Source organism: Labrus bergylta, chromosome 20 (assembly GCF_963930695.1).
Source record: "Labrus bergylta chromosome 20, fLabBer1.1, whole genome shotgun sequence".
NCBI classification, from domain to species: domain Eukaryota; kingdom Metazoa; phylum Chordata; class Actinopteri; order Labriformes; family Labridae; genus Labrus; species Labrus bergylta.
The window spans coordinates 9,943,618-9,971,393 of record NC_089214.1 but is presented as its reverse complement, the minus strand read 5'-3'; the positions used below and the strand labels follow the sequence as shown (position 1 = coordinate 9,971,393).

The 27,776-nt window shown below is 39.4% G+C and overlaps 2 protein-coding genes and 1 pseudogene across 2 annotated transcripts in view; 2 read left to right on the top strand and 1 right to left on the bottom strand.

Moving 5' to 3' along the window:
- The first annotated feature begins 191 nt into the window (after positions 1-191).
- Positions 192-13,946, top strand: LOC109979392 (NACHT, LRR and PYD domains-containing protein 3-like). The gene is made up of 12 exons (XM_065948564.1): positions 192-307; positions 652-779; positions 2,278-2,397; positions 3,220-3,339; positions 4,164-4,283; positions 5,106-5,225; positions 6,050-6,169; positions 6,992-7,111; positions 7,934-8,053; positions 8,876-8,995; positions 11,679-11,902; positions 12,154-13,946. The coding sequence occupies exons 2-12, from the start codon at positions 670-672 to the stop codon at positions 13,944-13,946; spliced, it is 3,087 nt and encodes a 1,028-aa protein (XP_065804636.1). The 5' UTR covers positions 192-307; positions 652-669.
- A 282-nt stretch (positions 13,947-14,228) lies between these two features.
- Positions 14,229-23,581, top strand: LOC109992274 (ribonuclease inhibitor-like; annotated as a pseudogene).
- Positions 23,582-24,112: 531 nt separating this feature from the next.
- The window catches only part of LOC109992267 (melanoma receptor tyrosine-protein kinase), a 37,380-nt gene continuing 33,716 nt past the window's right edge, over positions 24,113-27,776 (bottom strand). Inside the window, exons 24-27 of the mRNA XM_020644807.3 lie at positions 27,546-27,643; positions 27,289-27,429; positions 27,028-27,121; positions 24,113-26,804 (exon numbers count right to left, since the gene is read on the bottom strand). Of these exons, the coding sequence (XP_020500463.2) occupies positions 26,440-26,804; positions 27,028-27,121; positions 27,289-27,429; positions 27,546-27,643 (698 nt within the window). The 3' untranslated portion in view covers positions 24,113-26,439. The remainder of the gene's footprint in view (positions 26,805-27,027; positions 27,122-27,288; positions 27,430-27,545; positions 27,644-27,776) is intronic.

Below are 27,776 nucleotides of genomic sequence, written 5' to 3'. Positions count from 1 at the left end.
CTATTTAAACATTAACTTAAATCAGTTGGAACATAAATGAGAAAATATAACTGATCAGAGCTCCAGCATTTAAACATAAACAAGTTTAGACCTAATTCAGGCTGAAAGAGAAGTTTAGAAACTTATCTCTGTGACACACACACACACACACACACACACACACACACACACACACACACACACTGTAAATGGAGAGGCGCAGCACTAACCATGTGATCCAGGCTCAGCGCAGTCGAGCCAAAACCGAAAGTAAACTCCATTTTGAGACGAGTGATCGCAGATCCGAACACTGACGTAGTGAAGCAGGGTGAGTGTCTATTTTTTATATTTTCCCTTCAGTTTTCTCCTTGTCAACTGTACTACAGAGATAGTCACAACTTTGGTTAATATGTGTGTTACTGTATGGGCTCTGTCTTTTCCTGTTTTGTATGCCCTGTGTGTGCGTATGTGTGTGTGTGTGTGTGTGTGTGTGTGTGTGTGTGTGTGTGTGTGTGTGTGTGTGCGTATGTGTGTGTGTGTGTGTGTGTGTGTGTGTGTGTGTGTGTGTGTGTGTGTGTGTGTGTTTTTCCAAACGGGTTTTTCCTACTTCTTGTTGTCTGTGCTTTTACAGTTTATGGTGCTAACAGTCACTGTTATTGTTTTTGATCCCAGACTGACTTCAGACCAGACATGAGTGTTTGTCTAAAGGAGGAGGACAGAGAAGAGTCTCCTCCTGTGCCTAGCTGGTTAGAAGATTTACATTTGGTCTGCATAAGTGAACCTGAACTTTCACACTCAAAGTAAGAAGCAATTGAATTTAAAATTATTATTATTTTTTAAATACATTTAAAAAAATGGTTGCCCTGCACGATTTTTGAATTTTAACATTTGAACATTTTTCAGTTGTACCGCTCTACCCTGGAATTTAAAAAAATGCATTTAGAATGTCAATGTATCAACTTCGAGAAGGGGGGGACACGCCCACTCACTGCTTTGCGACGTCATCAGCTGCAACATGATACAATGTTTGCCCCACACACACAAATACACTAGTGATGTGAAAAGCAGTTATTTTCAGTGTTCCGTTTCCGTTTGCAAACTGACAGCAGCTATAAAAAAGTACATACATTTTCACGACACCTAAATGTTAAATAATATATTTGCTACTTCCTCAATTTTGGAGACATGAGAGGGAGAAGTAAGACCGACTCTGTCCTGTTGGCTCAGTCAGTAATCCAGTAAATGTCGTCCTTGAGCACCAGTATGAAACCAAAACAAACTGCTGTTCGGTGCACTTTCGCTATTCTGAAGCCTCTGCACTCCCCCAGCGAGCGCAGAGTCACCAGCCTCAGTCGCACGCACGCACGCATGCACACACACACACACACACACACACACACACACACACACACACACACACACACACACACACACACACACACACACACTCACTCACTCACACTGTGTTGACTGAAACACGATCGTTAGTGGATATTAAAACAGTCAGCTGAGTGAAATTAAGTTGGATATAAAAGCCGTTTGCAAACTGACAGCAGCTATAAAAAAGCACATACATTTTCACGACACCTAAATGTTAAATAATATATTTGCTACTTCCTCAATTTTGGAGACATGAGAGGGAGAAGTAAGGGCGAGCTTTAGCGACACAGAGCTCTCGACCGACTCTGTCCTGTTGGCTCTGAGTAATTATCACTGACATAAAAGGGAGAGGGAGGGCGGGCTTTGAGCGACTCTTGCGGTCTGGAGAGAGATACGAGACGGGAGAGAGGAGAGCGCAACTGAAGTTGAGAAATGAACGACTCTTTTCAGTAAGTGATTCAGTTCAGTTCGTTCACCCAGATGATTCGTTCGTTTTGAACGAATCGTTCACGAACTACACATCACTAAAATAGACACACACACTTGACTCCCCACAGGTCGCCGAGTCGGGTGACGAGGATTTTATAGGTTTGGTGACGTAGTAAGTCACTCCTACGTAGTACTGTACTCCACACAGTCGTTAGAATTTTTCAAACGGAAGGGCAGACACTTTGCACATTTCTAACACAATATTTCAAATTTCAATACTTTGTACTCAAATGTTGAGATTGGGACTTGGATTGATCCATAACACTACTTAATACTCAAATACAGAGGTTTATAGTTGAAAAAAGTGGTTTTAGGGTTTAGTTACTCTTTAATACATTTTTCTACTTTTTGGAAGGGGGGTGGAGTCCTGTTTTTCTTCCTTTGCCAATCACATCTCTGATAAGTATAAAACATGTTTGGTTTTTGCAGATTTGAGTCCAGCAGACCGAGATCAGAGTCTCCTGTACCCAGCTGTCTGTCTATGAAGAGTGACCTCTCCAAAGAATTTCCATTAAACTTCAGAAATGATCCTGAACTTTCACACTCAAAGTAAGAAGTCACTGAATTGCTTTCAGTTCAGCTTTTTTAAATATAAAGCTTTTTAAAGAAAGAATTTGTTGGCACACACTATTTTTGCATTTTAACATTTTAAAGGTAGATTGTGTGACTTTTTAATCCAGTAAATGTCGTCCTTGAGCACCAGTATGAAACCAAAACAAACTGCTGTTCGGTGCACTTTCGCTATTCTGAAGCCTCTGCACTCCCCCAGCGACACATCACCAACCCCCCTCTCCTCACGTTCACACAAAGTAGTTATAAATTGGAATGCACCATACTGACACACCATTAAGTGTAAGCGGAGGACAAAATTGTCCTTGGCTCGAGCTACAGTTGCCCGTGGCCTGCATTTTTGTGTTAGCAGGCTACTGTTAGCCCTCTTTAGTTAGCCTGTTTCACATTGCATGTAAATTGATACAGAATGACCATGATCTAAAAACGCTTACTTGACATTCAAATAAACTGTGAGTAGGCTATGTTATTCTTCTTTTCTCCACTACTTGACTTAAATAGATTTTATACACAAGGGGATGAGGCAGGCCGTCCTGTCCATCTAAACGCTGTGTAAATATGGCTCTGACAACAATACAGCCAACAGGACTCACGCTACTCACACATTGTAGACAGTCATAACTCAGAGAGACATTTACAAAGGATATACTGGATTTCTGCTATATTTATATGTTAAATGTCGCACATACTTTACTATAAGAATTTAATACATTTCTATTCTTTGGAATGGGGGTGGGTTCCTGTTTTTGTCCTTTCCCAATCACATCCCTAATGAATATAAAACATGTTTGATTTTTACAGATTTGAGTCCAGCAGACCGAGATCAGAGTCTCCTGTACCCAGCTGTCTGTCTATGAGTAGTGACCTCTCCAAAGAATTTCCATTAAACTTCAGAAATGATCCTGAACTTTCACACTCAAAGTAAGAAGTCACTGAATTGCTTTCAGTTCAGCTTTTTTAAATATAAAGCTTTTTAAAGAAAGAATTTGTTGGCACACACTGTTTTTGCATTTTAACATTTTAAAGGTAGAATGTGTGACTTTTAAATCCAGTAGATGCTGCCCTTGGGCACCAGCTTGAAACCAAAACAAACTCCTCTTCTGTTACACCTCTGCTATTCTGAAGCCTCTGCACTCCCCCAGCGACACATCACCAACCCCCCTCTCCTCACGTTCACACAAAGTAGTTATAAAGTGGAACGCACCATACTGACACACCATTAAGTGTAAGCGGAGGACAAAATTGTCCTTGGCTCAGGCTACAGTTGCCCGTGGCCTGCATTTTTGTGTTAGCAGGCTACTGTTAGCCCTCTTTAGTTAGCCTGTTTCACATTGCATGTAAAATGAAACATAATAACCATGATCTAAAAACGCTTACTTGACATTCAAATAAACTGTGAGTAGGCTATGTTATTCTTCTTTTCTCTACTACATGACTTAAACAGATTTTATACACAAGGGGATGAGGCAGGCCGTCCTGTCCATCTAAACGCTGTGTAAATATGGCTCTGACAACAATACAGCCAACAGGACTCACGCTACTCACACATTGTAGACAGTCATAACTCAGAGAGACATTTACAAAGGATATACTGGATTTCTGCTAAATTTATATGTAAAATGTTGCACATACTTTACTATAAGAATTTAATACATTTCTATTCTTTGGAATGGGGGTTGGGTTCCTGTTTTTGTCCTTTCCCAATCACATCCCTAATGAATATAAAACATGTTTGATTTTTACAGATTTGAGTCCAGCAGACAGAGATCAGAGTCTCCTGTACCCAGCTGTCTGTCTATGAGTAGTGACCTCTCCAAAGAATTTCCATTAAACTTCAGAAATGATCCTGAACTTTCACACTCAAAGTAAGAAGTCACTGAATTGCTTTCAGTTCAGCTTTTTTAAATATAAAGCTTTTTAAAGAAAGAATTTGTTGGCACACACTATTTTTGCATTTTAACATTTTAAAGGTAGATTGTGTGACTTTTTAATCCAGTAAATGTCGTCCTTGAGCACCAGTATGAAACCAAAACAAACTGCTGTTCGGTGCACTTTCGCTATTCTGAAGCCTCTGCACTCCCCCAGCGACACATCACCAACCCCCCTCTCCTCACGTTCACACAAAGTAGTTATAAATTGGAATGCACCATACTGACACACCATTAAGTGTAAGCGGAGGACAAAATTGTCCTTGGCTCGAGCTACAGTTGCCCGTGGCCTGCATTTTTGTGTTAGCAGGCTACTGTTAGCCCTCTTTAGTTAGCCTGTTTCACATTGCATGTAAATTGATACAGAATGACCATGATCTAAAAACGCTTACTTGACATTCAAATAAACTGTGAGTAGGCTATGTTATTCTTCTTTTCTCCACTACTTGACTTAAATAGATTTTATACACAAGGGGATGAGGCAGGCCGTCCTGTCCATCTAAACGCTGTGTAAATATGGCTCTGACAACAATACAGCCAACAGGACTCACGCTACTCACACATTGTAGACAGTCATAACTCAGAGAGACATTTACAAAGGATATACTGGATTTCTGCTATATTTATATGTTAAATGTCGCACATACTTTACTATAAGAATTTAATACATTTCTATTCTTTGGAATGGGGGTGGGTTCCTGTTTTTGTCCTTTCCCAATCACATCCCTAATGAATATAAAACATGTTTGATTTTTACAGATTTGAGTCCAGCAGACCGAGATCAGAGTCTCCTGTACCCAGCTGTCTGTCTATGAGTAGTGACCTCTCCAAAGAATTTCCATTAAACTTCAGAAATGATCCTGAACTTTCACACTCAAAGTAAGAAGTCACTGAATTGCTTTCAGTTCAGCTTTTTTAAATATAAAGCTTTTTAAAGAAAGAATTTGTTGGCACACACTGTTTTTGCATTTTAACATTTTAAAGGTAGAATGTGTGACTTTTAAATCCAGTAGATACTGCCCTTGGGCACCAGCTTGAAACCAAAACAAACTCCTCTTCTGTTACACCTCTGCTATTCTGAAGCCTCTGCGCTCCCCCAGCGACACATCACCAACCCCCCCCTCCTCACGTTCACACAAAGTAGTTATAAAGTGGAACGCACCATACTGACACACCATTAAGTGTAAGCGGAGGACAAAATTGTCCTTGGCTCAGGCTACAGTTGCCCGTGGCCTGCATTTTTGTGTTAGCAGGCTACTGTTAGCCCTCTTTAGTTAGCCTGTTTCACATTGCATGTAAAATGAAACATAATAACCATGATCTAAAAACGCTTACTTGACATTCAAATAAACTGTGAGTAGGCTATGTTATTCTTCTTTTCTCTACTACATGACTTAAACAGATTTTATACACAAGGGGATGAGGCAGGCCGTCCTGTCCATCTAAACGCTGTGTAAATATGGCTCTGACAACAATACAGCCAACAGGACTCACGCTACTCACACATTGTAGACAGTCATAACTCAGAGAGACATTTACAAAGGATATACTGGATTTCTGCTATATTTATATGTTAAATGTCGCACATACTTTACTATAAGAATTTAATACATTTCTATTCTTTGGAATGGGGGTTGGGTTCCTGTTTTTGTCCTTTCCCAATCACATCCCTAATGAATATAAAACATGTTTGGTTTTTACAGATTTGAGTCCAGCAGACAGAGATCAGAGTCTCCTGTACCCAGCTGTCTGTCTATGAGTAGTGACCTCTCCAAAGAATTTCCATTAAACTTCAGAAATGATCCTGAACTTTCACACTCAAAGTAAGAAGTCACTGAATTGCTTTCAGTTCAGCTTTTTTAAATATAAAGCTTTTTAAAGAAAGAATTTGTTGGCACACACTATTTTTGCATTTTAACATTTTAAAGGTAGATTGTGTGACTTTTTAATCCAGTAAATGTCGTCCTTGAGCACCAGTATGAAACCAAAACAAACTGCTGTTCGGTGCACTTTCGCTATTCTGAAGCCTCTGCACTCCCCCAGCGACACATCACCAACCCCCCTCTCCTCACGTTCACACAAAGTAGTTATAAATTGGAATGCACCATACTGACACACCATTAAGTGTAAGCGGAGGACAAAATTGTCCTTGGCTCGAGCTACAGTTGCCCGTGGCCTGCATTTTTGTGTTAGCAGGCTACTGTTAGCCCTCTTTAGTTAGCCTGTTTCACATTGCATGTAAATTGATACAGAATGACCATGATCTAAAAACGCTTACTTGACATTCAAATAAACTGTGAGTAGGCTATGTTATTCTTCTTTTCTCTACTACTTGACTTAAATAGATTTTATACACAAGGGGATGAGGCAGGCCGTCCTGTCCATCTAAACGCTGTGTAAATATGGCTCTGACAACAATACAGCCAACAGGACTCACGCTACTCACACATTGTAGACAGTCATAACTCAGAGAGACATTTACAAAGGATATACTGGATTTCTGCTATATTTATATGTAAAATGTTGCACATACTTTACTATAAGAATTTAATACATTTCTATTCTTTGGAATGGGGGTGGGTTCCTGTTTTTGTCCTTTCCCAATCACATCCCTAATGAATATAAAACATGTTTGGTTTTTACAGATTTGAGTCCAGCAGACAGAGATCAGAGTCTCCTGTACCCAGCTGTCTGTCTATGAGTAGTGACCTCTCCAAAGAATTTCCATTAAACTTCAGAAATGATCCTGAACTTTCACACTCAAAGTAAGAAGTCACTGAATTGCTTTCAGTTCAGCTTTTTTAAATATAAAGCTTTTTAAAGAAAGAATTTGTTGGCACACACTATTTTTGCATTTTAACATTTTAAAGGTAGATTGTGTGACTTTTTAATCCAGTAAATGTCGTCCTTGAGCACCAGTATGAAACCAAAACAAACTGCTGTTCGGTGCACTTTCGCTATTCTGAAGCCTCTGCACTCCCCCAGCGACACATCACCAACCCCCCTCTCCTCACGTTCACACAAAGTAGTTATAAATTGGAATGCACCATACTGACACACCATTAAGTGTAAGCGGAGGACAAAATTGTCCTTGGCTCGAGCTACAGTTGCCCATGGCCTGCATTTTTGTGTTAGCAGGCTACTGTTAGCCCTCTTTAGTTAGCCTGTTTCACATTGCATGTAAATTGATACAGAATGACCATGATCTAAAAACGCTTACTTGACATTCAAATAAACTGTGAGTAGGCTATGTTATTCTTCTTTTCTCCACTACTTGACTTAAATAGATTTTATACACAAGGGGATGAGGCAGGCCGTCCTGTCCATCTAAACGCTGTGTAAATATGGCTCTGACAACAATACAGCCAACAGGACTCACGCTACTCACACATTGTAGACAGTCATAACTCAGAGAGACATTTACAAAGGATATACTGGATTTCTGCTATATTTATATGTAAAATGTTGCACATACTTTACTATAAGAATTTAATACATTTCTATTCTTTGGAATGGGGGTGGGTTCCTGTTTTTGTCCTTTCCCAATCACATCCCTAATGAATATAAAACATGTTTGATTTTTACAGATTTGAGTCCAGCAGACAGAGATCAGAGTCTCCTGTACCCAGCTGTCTGTCTATGAGTAGTGACCTCTCCAAAGAATTTCCATTAAACTTCAGAAATGATCCTGAACTTTCACACTCAAAGTAAGAAGTCACTGAATTGCTTTCAGTTCAGCTTTTTTAAATATAAAGCTTTTTAAAGAAAGAATTTGTTGGCACACACTATTTTTGCATTTTAACATTTTAAAGGTAGATTGTGTGACTTTTTAATCCAGTAAATGTCGTCCTTGAGCACCAGTATGAAACCAAAACAAACTGCTGTTCGGTGCACTTTCGCTATTCTGAAGCCTCTGCACTCCCCCAGCGACACATCACCAACCCCCCTCTCCTCACGTTCACACAAAGTAGTTATAAATTGGAATGCACCATACTGACACACCATTAAGTGTAAGCGGAGGACAAAATTGTCCTTGGCTCGAGCTACAGTTGCCCGTGGCCTGCATTTTTGTGTTAGCAGGCTACTGTTAGCCCTCTTTAGTTAGCCTGTTTCACATTGCATGTAAATTGATACAGAATGACCATGATCTAAAAACGCTTACTTGACATTCAAATAAACTGTGAGTAGGCTATGTTATTCTTCTTTTCTCTACTACTTGACTTAAATAGATTTTATACACAAGGGGATGAGGCAGGCCGTCCTGTCCATCTAAACGCTGTGTAAATATGGCTCTGACAACAATACAGCCAACAGGACTCACGCTACTCACACATTGTAGACAGTCATAACTCAGAGAGACATTTACAAAGGATATACTGGATTTCTGCTATATTTATATGTAAAATGTTGCACATACTTTACTATAAGAATTTAATACATTTCTATTCTTTGGAATGGGGGTGGGTTCCTGTTTTTGTCCTTTCCCAATCACATCCCTAATGAATATAAAACATGTTTGGTTTTTACAGATTTGAGTCCAGCAGACCGACATCAGAGTCTCCTGTACCCAGCTGTCTGTCTATGAGTAGTGACCTCTCCAAAGAATTTCCATTAAACTTCAGAAATGATCCTGAACTTTCACACTCAAAGTAAGAAGTCACTGAATTGCTTTCACTTCAGATTATTTTATATATATACTTAAATGGATCAGCTAACTAAAATCAACTGATTTCCACATAAATCATCACCCTGTTTGTGTCAGTGACAGAAGTCAGGCACCTAGAAAGATATGATCTTATGTTAGAGAACTGATATAAACGTTTAAACCACCTAATTAACATCAGCAGTGCACTTTTATTTGAAATGTGTGTATTGTCTTAAGCTTAGAGTACTTCATTTGCTGTTTGAATTCATGTTTTTTTTAAATAAAGAAAAGACCTGGTTGTTTTTGGGCTACGACATTAACTTAACCACAGAAAAGGAACCAGTTATGGATCATAAACTAAATAACAAGGTGTCATCATAGGGTGGATATTACTTTTGATTCGTCATCCTAGCTGTCTTTTAAAGTGAAATGAGACATTCAAAGATTTAGCAGTGTCGTTCTTTTCCGTCACTGTGACTATAGGGAAAACTGATAAGGCTTCTCTATGGTGCGCCGAAAGGGACGAAATAGCATGTGATTAATCGAGATTGAAAAAATGAATTATTTTTTTAATTTTAGACCTAAATTAATTGTGATTAGATAGTTAATGCTGACAGCCCTAGTTTTTTAAATAATACAATTATATTTAAATGTACAGTATGTCACCAAGAAATAAGTGGTTTCAATGTTCCTTTTAGTTACAGTTTGAAGAGTTATTATCCAAAGAACCTCCTTTAAACTGCAGTCATGAGCCTGGCCCCACAGAAAAGAATGCTTCCATTTCTACTCAGATGTATTTGCTCCCTTACATTAAGTGATTTAAAGAGAAATGATTCGAGCCTACTTTGTCTCAGTATCTGTGAGTTACTCACCCAGACAAGCTGACGTTAACATGCACAAACGCTAATTCTTTGTCAAACCTTTTATTACCTTTTACTTTGTATGCCATCATTTTTGGTGGAAGTGTCTTCATGTATGTAGAGTCAAAACAAAAAACATACATGTTAAATTATCTATTAAAATAAGACATGATTAGCATTTTTATGTTGTTTCATATCAGTTTATTATAAATATGCATTCATTTATAAAATTTCCTGCAAAGTGATACGTCTCACAGCAGGTAAAACTTATTAAACACACGCTCACATGCTGAGGTTTTGTCACCGTAACCAAAAAATATGAAATAACAATTAAATGTACTTTACACCCCCAAAAAAAGCGCGAGCACACATACAGTACATGCTGACACACCAGATGCGCAGATCTGCCCTTGGGCAGTGAGGCACTTTTGGGGAAGAGGAGCAAGTGCTGGAAAACAATCCTTGTTAACTGTGCAGTAGGTCAATGCTTCCTCTCTTCTGCTGATGAGCACCTTGCTTTTACGCTGCTGACATGTTTGCTTTTGTGTAAGTGGCTGTCACAGTTAGGCCTGGGCTATAAAACGATAATTATCGCGATATAATTTTTTCTCATTATAAATATAACATTGATAAATGTTTGATATATTTAAACCTGTAACTACACCACCAAAACACTATTAACAGGGGTGCTAATGTGCCTTATATGCTAGTTGCCATCAAAGAAGAAAAAAGTGAGCAGCCAATCATGTCGCAGGGATATGGATAGGCAGGTATACCAAAGTTTGGAGCGGAATGGAAACTTACAGGAACAAAAATCTGATCGTGATAGTTATCGATATTATCTGATATGACATTCTTTATCGTGATAACTTTTTTAGTCCTATCACCCAGCCATAGTCACAGTAGTGTTTGTGTCGCTATGTGCATGGCAGGAAACTTACAGCTTGTGTGTATGAATCAGATGGATTATGGCCTAACATAGTCCCCCCCCCCCCCGTAAAATAAAGAATACATAAAAAAATGTAAATGATAAAACTGAATTTAATAGAATTCCTTACAAAATAATCAATACAAAATTAAATACAAGCAACTTTTCTGATCCACAATGTGGTTTAAATTAGCAGCTTTTCAAAGGAGATTTTGTATTGGAAGTTGCCGCAGCTGTTGCGGGAGTTTTGAAGTTAACAAACACAAAAACAATTTAAGAAACTCACTACTGAGTGCTGAATCTTTGTTACTAAAGTTTAATGAGTATGACGATCACCATTACGGACGCCGATCTGCCATGTTGTTCCATCCAGAGTGGAGGAAGGAAGAGGAACTGACCTTCTGAACCAGACTATAATGATTTGTGGGTTGAGTTCTGATTGGTTGACTGATTTATAAGGGTTAATGTTAAACTGATCAAAAGGATAGCCTATTGGAAATGAACATATAACAGGCTTAAAATTAAAACATCATTATGGAGGTTCACAAAGGTCGCTCCTCAGACACAGACAGACAGGCCGGATTATTACATTTCCTAACAAGATCATTCAACGTTTTCTTAAGACAGCAAGGAAGATAATGAAATAGTCACTGGTTGTGGTTATTTGTTCAGTTCATAATTTCTTCAGGAGTCAGTGAAGCTACTATTAGGCTTTATGAACTGAGGAGGGTTGAAATACAATGAATAATTTTCACTAGAGTCTATGAGCTGAATGCAAACATAAGAGGGAACACATAACCGGCTCTCTCTTATCATCTGAGCGTCTAGATTATATTTGTGAAATCTTCATATTTTGAACAGTCAACGATCAGTTTAATTATTAAGACATGTCTTCACAGACAGAGGAAGAGGAGTCGTATTATGGAGGAGCAGCCATCCTGCTGTGCTGTGTGTCTGGGCGTCCTGATTGATCCAGTCTTTACCAGCTGTAGACACTGGTTTTGCAGACAGTGCATTACCTTCTGCTGGACCCAGTCTGGTCCAACAGGAGTCTACTGTCCACAATGTGGAACCAGAATAGGACCTGGACTGCAGATACTCAGCCAGACCAGCACTGAACAATGTAAGACTTTACACCTTTGTGCTTATGCCTTCAAGTCTGAAAACACATCCGCTCCAGCAGATATGACTGTCATCAGCTTGTAAGCTTCTGGGTTCAGGAGAAATTGTGACTTCCACAGCACTATTTATATCAGATGGTCTTAATAATCTTTTCTAATGTATACCCTCTTGATTAGTCACTATATAATCTAGGCAATTGCCGTATTTACCAGCTCAAGTTTTCTTTGTTTTGTCTCAAACTTTCTTTTTCAGCAAAAACTGGTCTGCTGGAGGTTTTGGATGAACATAAAGTCAATCTGAGGAGTAGATGTGAACGTGTGACTGAAGGAAGTGATGAAGCAGGAATTAGAACCCTCCTCAACAAGATCTACACTGAGCTCTACATCACAGAGGGGCAGAGTGAAGAGGTGAACATGCAACATGAGGTGAGACAGCTTGAGAAAGCTTGCCAGTTGAAGACCCTCCATGACACACCGATCAAGTGCCAGGACATCTTTAAAGCCTTCCCTGACCAACAGAAACACATCAGAGTGGTTCTGACAAACGGCGTCGCTGGTGTTGGAAAAACTTTCTCAGTGCAGAAGTTCACTCTGGACTGGGCAGAGGGCTCAGGAAACCAAGACGTCAGTCTGGTGATTCTGCTTTCATTCAGGGAGCTGAACTTGATCAGAAATGAGCGTTGCAGTCTTCTTCAGCTGCTCCATGTTTTCCATCCAACATTACAGAAGGTCACAGCAGAGACGCTCGCTCTCTGTAAACTGTTGTTCATCTTTGACGGCCTGGATGAAAGCAGACTTTATTTCGATTTCCAAAACAGTGAGGTTGTTTCTGATGTCACTCAGAAGTCATCATTAAATACACTGTTAACAAACCTCATCAAAGGGAATCTGCTTCCCTCAGCTCTCATCTGGATAACCTCTCGACCTGCAGCAGCCAATCAGATCCCTCCTTCATGTGTTGACAGGCTAACAGAAGTACGAGGCTTCACTGACGCCCAGAAGGAGGAGTACTTCAGGAGGAGGTTCAGTGATGAGAATCTGTCCAGCAGAATCATCTCACATATCAAGGCATCCAGGAGCCTCCACATCATGTGTCTGATCCCTGTCTTCTGCTGGATCACTGCTACAGTTCTGGAGCATATGATGACCACAGAGCAGAGAGGAGAGCTGCCCAAGACCCTGACTGACATGTACTCACACTTCCTGCTGGTTCAGACAAAGAGGAAGAAGATCAAGTATGATCAGGGACATGAGACAAATTCACATGAGCTGATGGAGGCTGACAGGGAGGTTCTTCTGAAGCTGGGGAGGCTGGCATTTGAACATCTAAAGAATGGAAACATCATGTTCTACCAAGAAGACCTAGAGAGGTGTGGTCTGGATGTCACAGAGGCCTCGGTGTACTCAGGAGTTTGTACAGAGGTCTTCAAACAAGAGTGTGTGATCTTCCAGAAAAAAGTCTACTGCTTTGTTCATCTGAGCGTTCAGGAGTTCCTGGCTGCAGTCTACACGTTGCATTGTTACACAGACTGGAACAGAAAGGAACTGGCATCTTTTCTCGGGCAAAAACACGTAGATACAACCCTGGATGTTCTCATTAACGGAGCAACATTAAAATCTCTGCGAAGTAAAAATGGCCACCTTGACCTGTTTGTTCGCTTCCTTCATGGCCTGTCTCTGGAGTCTAACCAGATACTCTTAGGAGGCCTTCTGGTTCGCACAGATAACAGTCCAGAAATGATCCAAAGAATCATCAACAACCTGAAGAAGAAGAAGACCACAATTTCTCCTGACAGAAGCATCAACATTTTCAACTGTCTGATGGAGATGAACGACCTCTCAGTACATCAAGAGATCCAAGAGTTCCTGAAGTCAGAGAACAGATCAGAGAAGAAACTCTCTGAAATCCACTGCTCTGCTCTGGCCTACATGCTGCAGATGTCAGAGAAGGTATTGGATGAGTTTGACCTGCAGAAGTACAACACAACACAAGCGGGACGGCTGAGACTGATTCCAGCTGTGAGGAACTGCAAGAAGGCTGTGTAAGTTAATATTTATAGAATCCACTGTAGTTATTGAATAAAGGAAACTTATTTAATCTATTAACCACCTTTCTTTGTCTGAAGGAGCTTTACACAAACCTACACAAATCTTCAGTACTTAAGAGTTTGGCCTGTAAATGTTTTCAGTGATTATTTCATCTCCTATAATATATTAATACCACACAAAAAAGAGGATTGAACATGGATTAAGCTAAAAAGGAGATAAAGGGAGATGTAAAACTAAAGATTGTTACAATAAACAGTGAATGCAAATACATCTCTGTCCATGTGTTTTAAATCATGGTGATAATATTTATTTATAAATTGACAGTTTTAACTAATTTTATCTGTCACCAGACTTTGTGCCGTTGGTCTCTCAGGGACTCACTTTGAAGTCGTGGCCTCGGCTCTGAAGTCCAACCCCTCCCATCTGAGGGAGCTGGACCTAAGCTCCAACAAGCTGCAGGATTCAGAAGTCAAGCTGCTGTCTGCTGGACTTGAGAGTCCAAACTGCAGACTGGAGACTCTGAGGTCAGCTGTGTGTTTTGTTTTGTGTTCATTTAACAAATTATAATGCATAACATTTAAAAAAAAAAAAAAAAAAAAAAAAGGTTTGTCAATTTTCATCAGCATGATGAGGTGTCCACCTTGAGTGCCTCCATCAGGGAGGTTACCCATTGAGGAATCACTAAACACAACTAGTTTAAGCGAGCGGTCTTCTCCAAGGTGCTGAAACCTCAAGCTCACGTCTTCTGATTGCAGTTTTCTGATTAGTTTGTTTGCACTGTGCAGGGTCTGAACACAGGGGTGCAAACTTGTCACCTTTCGGCGAAATTCGCCGTTTTGGATCCCAAATAGGTCATATGTGTGATTCATTTAGATCTGCAATAAAAATATTTGGGGGGGGTTATGACGCGGCGAGCACGGTCCCTGCAAACGTCGAGTCGTTTCATACTGATTGCGGTCAGAGCGCTCTGGTTGCTTAACGCGGCCTGAAGAAAGTACTTCCGGGCCCTGTAGCCAATCATTGCAATGCGGTTGGCACGGTGCGCAGCTGGGCGCTGAGATCCTCTGCGGATCATTCTCGCGCCGACCACGATTGCGCAATATTGCTGTGCCGACCGCAAGAAGCATGAAACCTGATTCAATGAGTCGCAATGTGCAGCATATGGCTAATTTACATAACGTTATTTTCCCGTGATAACACTGTGGAAAGATTCGAAGTCTGGCTAGCAAGCCAGGCTTTCTGTTAAACATTATGTCTGATCATATTTACCGTTTGGTAGCCATAGGTAAAGATGTTGAGAGAAATGTGTGCTAGCTTGAAGGTAACTTCATACAGCTTTCTGGTTCATTATTATCCCAGGCAACATTAAAGTGACAGCTGGTCAACACATGTAATAAGGCCAGAGGGAATATAAAAATGAAAATCAGCAGGATCAAAACTTCAGGTTGTAACATATATTGGCAATGTTACATATTTTATGATAGAAGATATGTGAAAATATTTTCATACTTGATGACTGCATTATGTTCTCTCAGACTCTGCCCTGAAAGCTACTTGCACAGTGACTGCCCTTCACATCACCCTTTAGTAGAACATATTAAGCCCTGTTCTGCATATTCATCCCATTTATAAAAAGGGACTGAAGGTTGGGAGCACGGGTTTCTCATGTTTCACTGAAGCTTTATCAAAAAGTTAGAACAGAACATAGATATCGACAAGCAATTGTGTTTTTGTTATTGTTTGCTTCTTTAGTAGGTTTGAATGCTAAAATTGTTTGTAAATTCACATTTTAAAGCTGATATCTAAAAAAAAAAATAATAATCTTCCCGGGGGAGCATGCCCCCGGACCCCCCCTGGGATGTTTGGATCCATGTCACCTTTTTCATCCCTGATCACACAAAATGTCGGGTCTACACTGCCTTGCCACCCACATTATTTGGCCAATCTTTGACTTGAGCATCTCAGTTTCAGTTTCTGTTAAAGGAGCCTCTCTTTCTGTTGCTGTGGTGGGGTCCACAGGAATGGGCTGCAGATTTGTTATGTACATACTTTGTTGTACCTGTATCTCATCCTTCAGAGAGTGAATGTCCATTCCAATGTAGTTGAAGCTGTTGTATTATTCATGTCCAACCTGGAAAACAACTTTCAAGTGAGGGAAAATTTCTTTATACCACCCCAAATGAAATCATCCACGTGACAAGCAAGAATCCCCATCAAATTGTCATCCAGCCAGTAGAACACTGCTGGATCAACTTGTGACACAGTGGCTCCCAACTTTTACATTGTGTATTTTACTCTGTTATACCAATACAGAGAAGCATCTGCAAGACAATAAACACACTTTTTTTTTTTTAATGACTTTCAATTTTTATTTAACAAAAAATAAAATCAGCGATATCATATGGTATACATCTGTTTGTTACAAATACCCTCTACCCCACCCCCACCCACACACAAAACCGTAAATAAACACATTTTTTTAACTTCCAAAGATGGCCTTCCCTCTGGGCTTCTTGGGGAGGCCTGACATACACATTTCGAGCCAACTCTTAACCTTGTAGAAAGGCTGCTTTAATGGCCATGGAGTTCAGAGGCCACTTCTTTTGGCATATGCCATAATCATTTTCAGAGACACTGAGGCACAGGTAGCTGAGTCTTTTTGGAGTTATTGAGTGTTCATTTCTTCAAAGCCTTTTGCAGCTAATCTAGCTTTTGGTACAACACCATCAGATGTTTCCTTGAGAGTGCAAACCCACCTTGTAGACGCATTTCTGGCCGTCATCCTTCACCTCTTCAAACACTTAATTCTTTTTCCAGTTGTTAAGCACAGCATGTTTGGCAGACATGAAAATGTTGTCATTTACAATAAGTATTTCATCTTTGTGCCTGTCAGTGCATAATTGTTCTTGCTCAGCTGTTACTACCTGAACATCATTCACTTGTACCAAGTTAACTGATGCTGTTGTGTCAGCAATTTCTTCAGGCTCTGTGTACTGTAGTTTGTACTAGTATTTGTGTTTACCTGTTGCCTTTCCTGCCTTGCTGCCCGGCTGAGGATTTTCCCAATGTGTGTTTGACCAGTATCATTGTCTGTGAAGATAACCCCATTTCCAATTTTCAGCTGCAGTCTTTCAAAAGTCTTAATTGGGCGTGTTTGTGTTGTGTCAGAAGAACTACCATTCTCGTCCCCTCTAGACTGTTCTACTGTCTGAAGGGGGTCACTGTTGTCCTCTACACTAAGGGGGTCATTATTTGTAGCCGGCTCTTCCTGACTTTTATTTTCAGTGTTAAAGTTATTACTTAGCTCAGTTTCAGGTAATGTGTTTTGAGTCTCAGTTACCTCCATCTGTTTATCCACTTTTCCCAGCATTGTTTGGGGATTGTCTACCTTTTGAAGCCTAGAGTGATGTACACGAATGTAGGTGCCCCCGTGTTTGACAAAAATTACTGATCCGTCTTGGCCAATGACTACACCAGGACCCTTCCATTTAGTACAATCCACTTGTTTGTAGCACAGAACTATGACTGGGATTTGTCAACAGCATAATAATGGAATTGTGAGAATCTTTCAATCGGCAGATACATTTGTACATTAAGTTTCTCATAAGAGCCTGACAAGTGTTAACTCCTGCATTATAAAATTGCTCACTTGCACTAGTCCATCGAGGTTTTTGAAATAGTATTCTTATTGCAACGATGCTAAAACAGTCATCACAAAAGATGAATCCTCATCTTTGCATCCTTTACCAGGCAACATTTAAGAAAGAGCAACTCAAGACCTGATTCTGCAGACATAACCTGGAGTTCTCATTTGAAAACATTACATTTATTCACATTTTTGTCATTTATTCCTTACCCAGATTAAGTGGCTGCAGTTTGTCAGAGACCAGCTGTGCTTCTCTGGCTTCAGCTCTGAAGTCCAACCCCTACTATTTAAGGGAGCTGCAACTGAGTGATAACAAGCTGCAGGATTCAGGAGTGAAGCTGCTGTCTGATTTTCTGGAGAGTCCATACTGTAAACTGGAGACTCTGGGGTAAGTTCACTGACTCTTGTTACTACTGTAGCTTTTGTCTAATAAAGAAATAACTGACAGTAATGTACGGTAATCTTTTTTTATATACAGATTAAATCACTGCAGTTTGTCAGAGATCGGCTGTTCTTCTCTGGCCTCAGCTTTGAAGTCATACCCCTCTCACCTGAGAGAACTGGATCTGAGCTACAACAGGCTGGAGGGTTCAGTAGGGAAGCTGCTGTTGGATTTTCTGCAGAGTCCATACTGTATACTGAAGACTCTGAGGTCAGAATACATTCGTAAATGTCTGCTGATTTAAATGGAGTATAATTTGTTGTGACACTGAAATGGGGAAATATGGCTGAAATTATTCACTCAGGGCTTAATTCATTAAATGATTGTGCGGCTTTTGCGCCTGTTTACCTGTGCAAAGAGAAAAAGAATGCCTCTTTTTTCAAAGCACATACCTTGTGTTAAATAGACCCCTTCCTGTGCTGCAGAACAGACAATGTCATTATTGTCCAGTTGTGCTTGAGCACATATAAATTTGTCATTAAGATATTCACTGCAAATCTGGCCTTTTTGTAAATAAATGAGCCCTAATGCATACTTATGATTGTTATCACTTTTAGTTTGATGGGTGTTTAAATGTTTGCAAATACAGTCTGTAAATAATATTATTCTGATTTCAATGAGGACAAGAATCAGTTCAGGGCTGTCTAGTGCTGTCATGGGCTCTACCCCTTTTTAAATGGGACTAATTTTTATGTTTACTAACTTTTCATGTGGAGACATTCCTGGGTGTGTTTGTCCTAGAATATCATTGGTGCATTTGCTTTGTGAATCCAACCTTAAGATGAAGTAGATATCAGGCAAGAAATACGCTATTTAGGGTGCTATAAACAACTTCAATCAATGCTTAGGGAATTCTCCCCTTAATGATTTCAAGTAGGGATGTTGTCTTTTTAAGTTAAATTATTCACATAATAATAAACATGCTGTCACTGTAGCTCTACACTAATTATTGACCATTGAATGATTTTAAGTCAGAATATCACCTTCTTAAGATTTTTTTTTGGTACTTTATTCAGGTTGAGGTACTGCAGTTTGTCAGAGATCAGCTGTTGTTCTCTGGCCTCAGCACTAATGTCCAACCCCTCCCATCTGAGAGAGCTGGATCTGGGTGAGAACGAGCTGCAGGATTCAGTAGTGGAGCTGCTGTGTGAGTTTCTGCAGAGTCCAAACTGTAGAGTAGAGACTGTGAGGTAAGTTTACGATTTAATTAACTACTGGTTTATGTTTATAATTCACCATAAAGTTGCTATTTGGCTTTACTTCATATTTATTTTTATTTATTTATTTTTTGTAATGCTCATTGGTGGGAAAAGCTAATTTTCACTCCTGTCACTAACAATCTTGAGCTTTACATTTAGAATTTGAACATATTAATTGCACATGGATCTTCAACTACATCATTTGTTCTTTACTTAGATTAAGTGGCTACAGTTTGTCAGAGATCAGCTGTTCAAATCTGGCCTCAGCCCTGTGGTCCAACCCGTTCTATCTGAGGGAGCTGCAGCTGAGCAGTAACAAGCTGCAGGATTCAGGAGTGAAGCTGCTGTGCAGCTTTCTGAGGAGTTCAAGCTGTAGATTGGAGACTCTGAGGTCAGACCCCATTTTTACATTTTTGCTCTAATAAATATAATGTAATTTCCTCTTCTTCTATTGAGCTACAATCTGAAGATAACTAGGAAAATCATGCACTAAAAAAATCCCCCCCAGACCTTCTAAGAGCCTTGACTGTTCCTCATCAAGAAGTTGAAATAACTTGGAAGAAGTACCTGACAAAACCTGTCCTTTATCCCTCTGATCGGAATACTGAAAAATTCTAAATTCTCATTTGTAAAAGTATATGCATGTTTTTTTAATTCAATGGCTCTCAGGTGTCCTTTGCGCATTTTCTCATTGTGATGACGATGAAAATGCTGTTAATCGCTCAGACCTGACACACACAAACACACACACCATAGAGTGTAAATATTAATGTAAGAGGCCTGAGTGACGTCACCCATCTGTTACGGCAGGGGGCTCAGGAGGCTCCTCAGCAGCCGCCATGCTGTAAATCCTGTCTCAGCCTAACTTTCAGTCCACCTAACGACAGGCTGAGAGGCGGGCTTTAAGCCTAATGACAAAATGTTACATCACGGCCTCTTTTCAGAGTTCAGCTACGCATCTAACTATGGATAACATGTATCATTCATAAAATCAAAACAGATGCATAATACAAAAATTCACCCTTGTACAGTGTTTGCCCATAATGACAAAAACTATTTAGACCTATTTTGTTTTTTGTAGTTGGTGCAATGGGAGATTCCACCTTTAATGTGAAAGGTATTGTCCATTTAGCAAACTGAACCAAAATTAGACGTTTATCCACATTACTGCAAGAAAAAGATCTGTATGATAGAATTTTTATTCAGGATTATTCAAGTACACGCACAAGATAAGATTTGAGCATGCTACACTTAATTGAACTTCTTTGTCAAACATTGAATGGTTTTAAGTTGGAACATCCCCTTCTAAATATTTGTTTTGTTGTACTTTATTCAGGTTGAGTTACTGCAGTTTGTCAGAGATCAGCTGTTCTTCTCTGGCCTCAGCGCTGAAGTCCAACCCCTCCCATCTGAGAGAGCTGGAGCTGAGTTACAACAGCCTAAAGGATTCAGGAGTGAAGCTGCTGTGCGATTTTCTGCACAGTCCAAACTGCAGACTGGAGACTCTGAGGTTATTTAAATGTATTTTTGTGACAATCCCGGATGTTGTGTGTATTTAACATCGAACCTATATAATATTCAAACGTATGTGACTGTTGTCTACTTCGTTTTGATCACTTATTCATGTTTTATTGAAACTAGAGTCTGCAATCACAAAATACTCAGACAAATTTCAGTCCGATTGGAAAGGCCAAACATTGTAATTATGTTTGGCCTTTCCCAGCCACCATAGAAAATACTAAAAAGGGATCACTGTTAGTTGTTTAAGTAAATGAAGGTTTCTTATTTTTGTTTGATTCACATTGGTATATAGCATTTTCTCTGAAATATTCAAATTAATTTACTCTTGATATACGTGTGATTTTTGAAAAAAAAAGTCTGATAACAGATATTAATCCTCAGATCAGCAGCCTCCGATTAATCTGTGTTGGCATGAATGTGTGTATGAATGGTGTGGTGACATTTGTATGAAGTCTGTAGACAACAAAGCAACTCTACTTCTTTTAGGGATTCTTCAATGAACTGTTGAGCTACACTTATTAAACCTGAACACATCTCATTGGACGAAAATGTTTTATCGGAATGATTTTTATTTTTTTTATCTAGATTGCTGGGTTGCAGTTTGTATGAGATCAGCTGTTCTTCTCTGGCCTCAGCTCTGAAGTCCAACCCCTCCCATCTGAGAGAGCTGGACCTGAGTAACAACAACCTGAAGGATTCAGAGGTGAAGCTGCTGTGTGAGCTTGTGAAGAGTCCAAACTGCAGACTGGAGACTCTGAGGTCAGTAGAGTATGTTCTGAGTGCTCGTGGTGTCAACAATATTGTAACAAAGCAATTAAGTATGAAGCAAAGACCTAGTGGTGGCTTTCCAAAACAATGACAGGCTTCAGGATTAGACAGAAACGCAGAAAAATAAAGAACTGATCATGGTTTCATTTGTTCAAATAAGCTTGAATCAATATTAAAGGCAGGGTTGGTAATTTTCGAAAACTAGAATGATTTTAAAAGTACTCTGTCTGAACCCACACCCTCCCCTCTGTGCACCCTCAAAAGCCACGCCCCTTACTTAGATGCACAAGCACCATTGGTACAGAAGCGGACCTCAGCTCATGCTTTGAGAGTGGGCTCGTGCAAAAAGTGTGTCTGTCAAAATTACCAACCCTACCTTTAACATATTTTTTAATTAAACATTTCAAAAGTAGATTAAAATATTTTAAATGGGAGCTGAATAAAGAAAGAAGAAATGAAGAAAGGCAACTGAATGCACTACACAGCGGCTCTGTGCTGGTCTGCAAAGAGCGAAATCACTGCTGGTCTTTATACGCGGGTCTGTTTTAACTCTTTAACTTTTGACCTCCTTTGTGTGTCTCCTTCTCTCCTCAGATGGAAATGATCTGTGTCTGAGTCATCAGAGAGGAGTTCTGCTGAGAGAGGATCAGCTGTGTCTTGATCCAGAGAGGTCAGGGCAACAACGAAGCAAGTTCGATGTAACCGGGCTGTCTTTAAGTTACGTGGCTCGTGAAACTGTACACAGCCCTTGTTATCCATGCTTTTCTTCCTCTTTTTCTAAAAGTAACACAGTTAACACAGTTATCGCATTTAGTGGGAAAATCGCTTTGAAAAAAAGCACAGAAGTGTAGACACTGCTGCTGCGGCTAGGGAAAGATAACCGCAGCTGCAATAATAAAAGATACCAAAGCATGATGCCCATTATTACAACTTTGGGAATTGCGAAGATTGTGAAGATTTGACCCCATCAGAGTTTCATGTATTTTATTGATTGAAAAGGATCTGTGGCAATCAATAAAGACTAGTTGATATGTGAAACTGTTTAATTTCAAATGATGATCCACATCGTCATTTTGAAGGATCATCATCATTCAGTCATTGTATGGATTGTCTGCTTTGTACCATGTAAAGGCTTAATATAACCTGAAGTTAACAATGTGGGCAGATTTTCTGTCATGAACCTGATCCTTAGACATCACAGAAATGTATAGAGATACGAACAGATCATGCTGCTGAAGCTGCAGAGCTTCATTAAATGACTAAAGTAAACATTTCAATCGAGATGTTTTCATACAGAAAGATTCCCTCAGCTAAGAATCATAATCTGAGACAGACCACTCTTTTTAAAGCTGGTCTGAAACTCTGAACATCACCTCCTAAACAGCAGGTTGATGTTCATTCTTTTTTTTTTTTAGCACATATTGAAATCTAGGTTCATAGGTTCTAGGTTCAGGCGGTTTTACCAATAGGCAAGTGAAAATGCAAGTGTAGGAGCCGAATTAGTGGGTGTACTGCATAATTATGTATCATATTTCAATGATAATGTTTTGTATGTTTATTTATTTACTTATATTGGGGACTAGATTGTGATTGTCGTATCTGATTGGTCAGGTGATATTGTCAGGTGTTTATAGGTCACGGGTGAACAGGAAGTTGGTGGCAAAGGTGGTGGGAACAGCGTAAATGAACGTAGACAAACCAATATATCCCGGCAACAATTATTAATCACTTAATATCATCATCACAGTTTGTCTGCGTCATCGTTCACAATAAGAAAACTTCACCCAAAGTAATTACATTTTGGACATTTGTTTATTTTTTAATTTTGTCAAAACTGTTCCATACACCTATGTATGTAAGTATGGTTTGAACATTTAGACATTAGATAGTCAGTACAGCAAGATTTGAGTTGCGTTGAGGAAGAAATTGTTCTCTGATGCTAAAATGATTATCAGCGGCTTTTATTTTTGTCTGGGTGTTTTGTATATTCAAGTCTTTTTTTCTGTTCTGTACTCACTTTTGAAGTGATTAATAATAATAAAAAAAAGAATCGTGATCACTGTGTGCATTTTCCTTTATTTGAGCCTTTATTCAGTCTCGACAACAATTTTGTTCACCATGTTCTGTTGGGATGAGATGTGTTTTCTGCACTGCAACACTCAATAAAGATCTTGGACTACAATATACTAAATTAATGTTTTTTTTGGGTGAAATGAGTCTCATAAAATAGCGGCTTGTTCTGAGGAAAAACAGACGGCTCTATGTTGACGCTCCAATCCAAAGTAGTATCCTACTCCTTTTCAGGCATATCAATTGAATATATGTAATTTTCTTTTTCTTTCTTTGTGAAATAATTTGAACATTGTTTTTTGTTTATTGTATTTTCGTGCTTTTCATTTTGTTTTGTATTTTTGATATGTTTGATTTTATTTGATATGTCTGAAAAAAATGTAATCAATCAATCAATCAATCAATCAAAGTCCTGCTCTGAAATATTGAAACCTGCTGAATAAATCAATTCAATTCCACATAATCATGAAACTACTCGATACTGGATTCAAGCAACGTCACAATGTCAAACAGAAACTACAACTTTGATGTTTTATTCACAAAAAGGAGGCCATGTGAGCAGTTTGGCTTAACCCTGTTTACAACAAAGATTTCTCAATGGTCATCACAAATCATTTCATAACATTTAAAGCTCAAATTCTACACACAAGAAAACACAAACATTCCACACATAATGGACACAGTGTCTTTTTCAATGGAAGATGAGTGCAGTCGGGTTGACAATATCTTCAGGCTCAATTACTCAACATCATCCTTTTCGATGTCAGACTGTGAGTCCCGTCTGCTTTATTTCCTCTAAGATGTTGCATGACTTTGACAGGTATATGGAAAAAGAATAAATAAAGAAATCTCATTGAGAGAAGCCTAAAAGTAATCCAGAAGTGGTGACAAGTCTGTATCTGGATCAGGTTAAGCTGACAGTGTTATTTAGGGAAACATGGGGGCAAAAAGTAGAATGGATTAGCTGCTCCTGAAAGCAGAAATGGTTCAAATTTTGGATCACTGTGATCTAGATCTAGATTGAACAACCAGTCCTGAGGATGAATCATCAACCAGCCTTTAAGCTTCAGTAACATTTACACAAACAGTGGTGACAAACTTAAACAGTAGAGAGTCAGTGTGCAGTAACAGCAAGTCAGAGTTTGGCTCATTTTGGTCAAGTAAAAGGAGAATAAAAAATAAAAGACCTTTTATACTTCAGTAAAAACATTTACAAATGTATAAAAGACATCAACTGAGTATTTGTCAAGTCAATGGACAACAATATCAAACGATTACTTTTTGGATGAGATTTTACAGTTTTTTTGTGATTGGACTCCTTGAAGAACATCTTGTCTGGTTCAAGCGGGAATATGTCACAAAAACAAACAGTATTTGATCAAAATGAGAACACTAATGTTGTTTCTTTTACACTATTTTCCCAAAGTGCACCTGTCTGTTTGTCCATAAAAAAAAAACCCTCTGGTCTAGTGCATAAAAGCTCTTCAAACAGCTGAAAAGAAATGTCTACAGAATGATATGAACGCACCGATAAATGACAGCTTGAGGAGTCTTTGAGAACGGGCACCGTGCAGCCTTGCATCTGCTCTTTTTCATTAATCAATAAGCTTTAACACTTTATTTTAATAATTGGGAAGCATATTATCCATACAGTATGACCCACAACTGAGCAGCTACAGTCCTAAAACAAATAAGAATAAGCTAATTATAACATCATTGCATGCACATTTAAGTGTCTGCTGTATAAACAGACTCTCAGTGTAGCACATAAAACATCTTCACAGGAAAAGTTCTGACAGTGTACAGCTACAAACCTGTAAAGGCTCTTCTGTCTGCTCAGAATGAAATTAAAGAGTTTACTATTTTTTAAATGTAGATCTGTTGTATCCAGATGCTTCCAAGGGTCCTCCAGTAAAGTGTTACTGACTAAACATGAAACATATCTTGCTATTACAAGACAATTGGCCTTTTAAAACATCTCCTATTACAACTCAGTTTTCCTTTTTGTTCCTCTGAGCTGCTTTTACATGAACAGATGGGGGCGCCACTGTGTCTGAAACCTGATGGATGGAGGATTTATCATGTCATGCCTGAATATGGTCCTGTTGTAGTATTTATAATGAAAACGTCATGATCGAAGAGGAGCTACCAGACACATATGGTGTCTTTTTTAAATTTGTATTTTTCTTTTTTTAAGCCTTTATTACACCACCAGCACCCCCATATGGTGTCTTTTAATGTCATCTCATAGTTAGACATTTCTAATCTCAAGATTAAATCCCCAGTTTGTCTTTTTTTTGGTTAATTCAAGGAGAATCTGTGCGTTAGCAAACATCAGAGTATGAACTCTTAAAGTCTCAGATTTGATTTGATTTCATTGTGCTTCCATTTTTTTTTTTACTGTATGACGACAGACAAAAGCATGCAAAGGGAAGGATTCACAGAGAAGATGAAGTGGATGATTAAGTGAAAATGATTGAAGCACTTTTGTCCAAACATCCATCCGGCTACTTAAGTCACGATCTTCCTGCTGTGCTTTGTTCAGAAAATTCTGTCTTGACATCTTCTGCTGTTCGGTAATCATCGCGCTTCTGTTTCCTTGTGAAGTGAAAAATGTGAAAAGAAGCTATTTAAAGTTCACAGTTTGAAAAACCTCTCCTCTCCTTCAGTGACTGAAGGCTGTCACGACGCTGCTGCTCAGTCCCCATTTCCTGGTACACTTCACAATAAAACATAAATAAAATACTGTCAGCAGTCTCAATTAAAGTCTCAATTAAAGTCTCGACATTTGGTTTGTACAGAGCATCAAAGTTTCAGTTCAAAGCCTCTGGATGTTGCTGCCCCCTAGCGGACAGGGGGATGCACTGCCATACCCAGACCCAGGTACTCCAGGTTCTCTGCTGCTGGGAGGAACAGACTGTTCCCCGTTAAAGCGGTGGTATTGGTGGTGGAGGACAGGGCCTGAGGCAGGAAGTCCGCCTGGTAGTCTGGGTTGTCGAGGCTGTCGCTGGCGGCCAGAGGGAGCGAGCTCTGAGCCGTGTTCAGGTACTCTGGTACCTCAGGGACCCTGGAGTAGGGCTTTGCGTCCACCTGAGGGGAGGGGAGCGAGGCAGCCCCCCAGCCCATGCTCAGGTCCTCGTAGTTGGGGTTCAAAACCTCAGAGAGCCTGCTGCTCCGGCTGGTATCACTCATACTCTGATTCATGTACTCTGAAGTAAGAAAAGAAGGTATATTTTTAATTAGTTTACTAGTTAATTGATTTCCAAATTCTGAACTATTAATTTAAATTGTTTCATATTTATATTTTGTATTAGTTTTTATGCTTATTAAGTCTGATTTTTATTTTGTCTGCTTTTAACTCTTTATCCTCAAACTTTCCCTCAGACTCTGAATCATCTGATTGTTCATTCAAGTAACATTTGAGATGTTTACCATGGCCGGCGCTGTCTTCTTTATCCAGTGAGGTTTGAGTGGGATCGGTGATGTAACGCAGAGCGATGCTGTTCTCTCTGACCGGACGACCGTTCTGACAAAAAAAAAAAAAAAAAGACAAAACAATATAACTGGATGATCATCCAGTGAAACTCTGACTGAAATGGCATGAATTGAACTTTGTCTTGATAACTCCTCCTGATTCATTCTCTTTAATATCTTCATGCTTGACAGGATGGAGAAACTGGAAACACTGTGTACCGTGTTGCAGGGGCGGTTGTCATTGTTATTGAGCCCTTTGTAAGGGAGCAGGTATTCCTCTGCGTCGACCACGTCCTCCATGTCGTCTGAGCTCAGCAGGCGAGAGTAAAACCGGCTGTCTGACGGACTGGGGAGGTCACCCTGAGACATGACGCAGATTAGACTATGTTCATTCTGAGGGTGTAATAAATCATAATCCTCTTAAAAAAAATAAAATAACGATCTTTCTTTCTCACACATAAACACACTAGATGTACCTGTATGACCAGATATCTAGAAGGGTCTCTGGCCATTTTGGAGAACTCGGCTATCAGCTCTCTGAATCTTGGACGGCTGGACGGATCAATCATCCAACCTGCAGAGAGAAAAATACATGACAGCATCTGCACAAACACTTCCTAACGAACCCTCCCAGTTTAAGTCGTATTGCTTTTATCTTGTGAGGTACTTGTATTTTTCTTTATGGTCATTCTGGCTATTTCTGTCAT

Excerpts from the sequence above, each read along its gene's own strand:
- LOC109979392 (XM_065948564.1), top strand. The coding sequence starts at position 670 with ATGAGTGTTTGTCTAAAGGAGGAGGACAGAGAAGAGTCTCCTCCTGTG. Across the intron at positions 2,398-3,219 it reads CCTGAACTTTCACACTCAAA|ATTTGAGTCCAGCAGACCGA; the intron begins GTAAGAAGTCAC and ends TGATTTTTACAG. Across the intron at positions 8,996-11,678 it reads CCTGAACTTTCACACTCAAA|ACAGAGGAAGAGGAGTCGTA; the intron begins GTAAGAAGTCAC and ends ATGTCTTCACAG.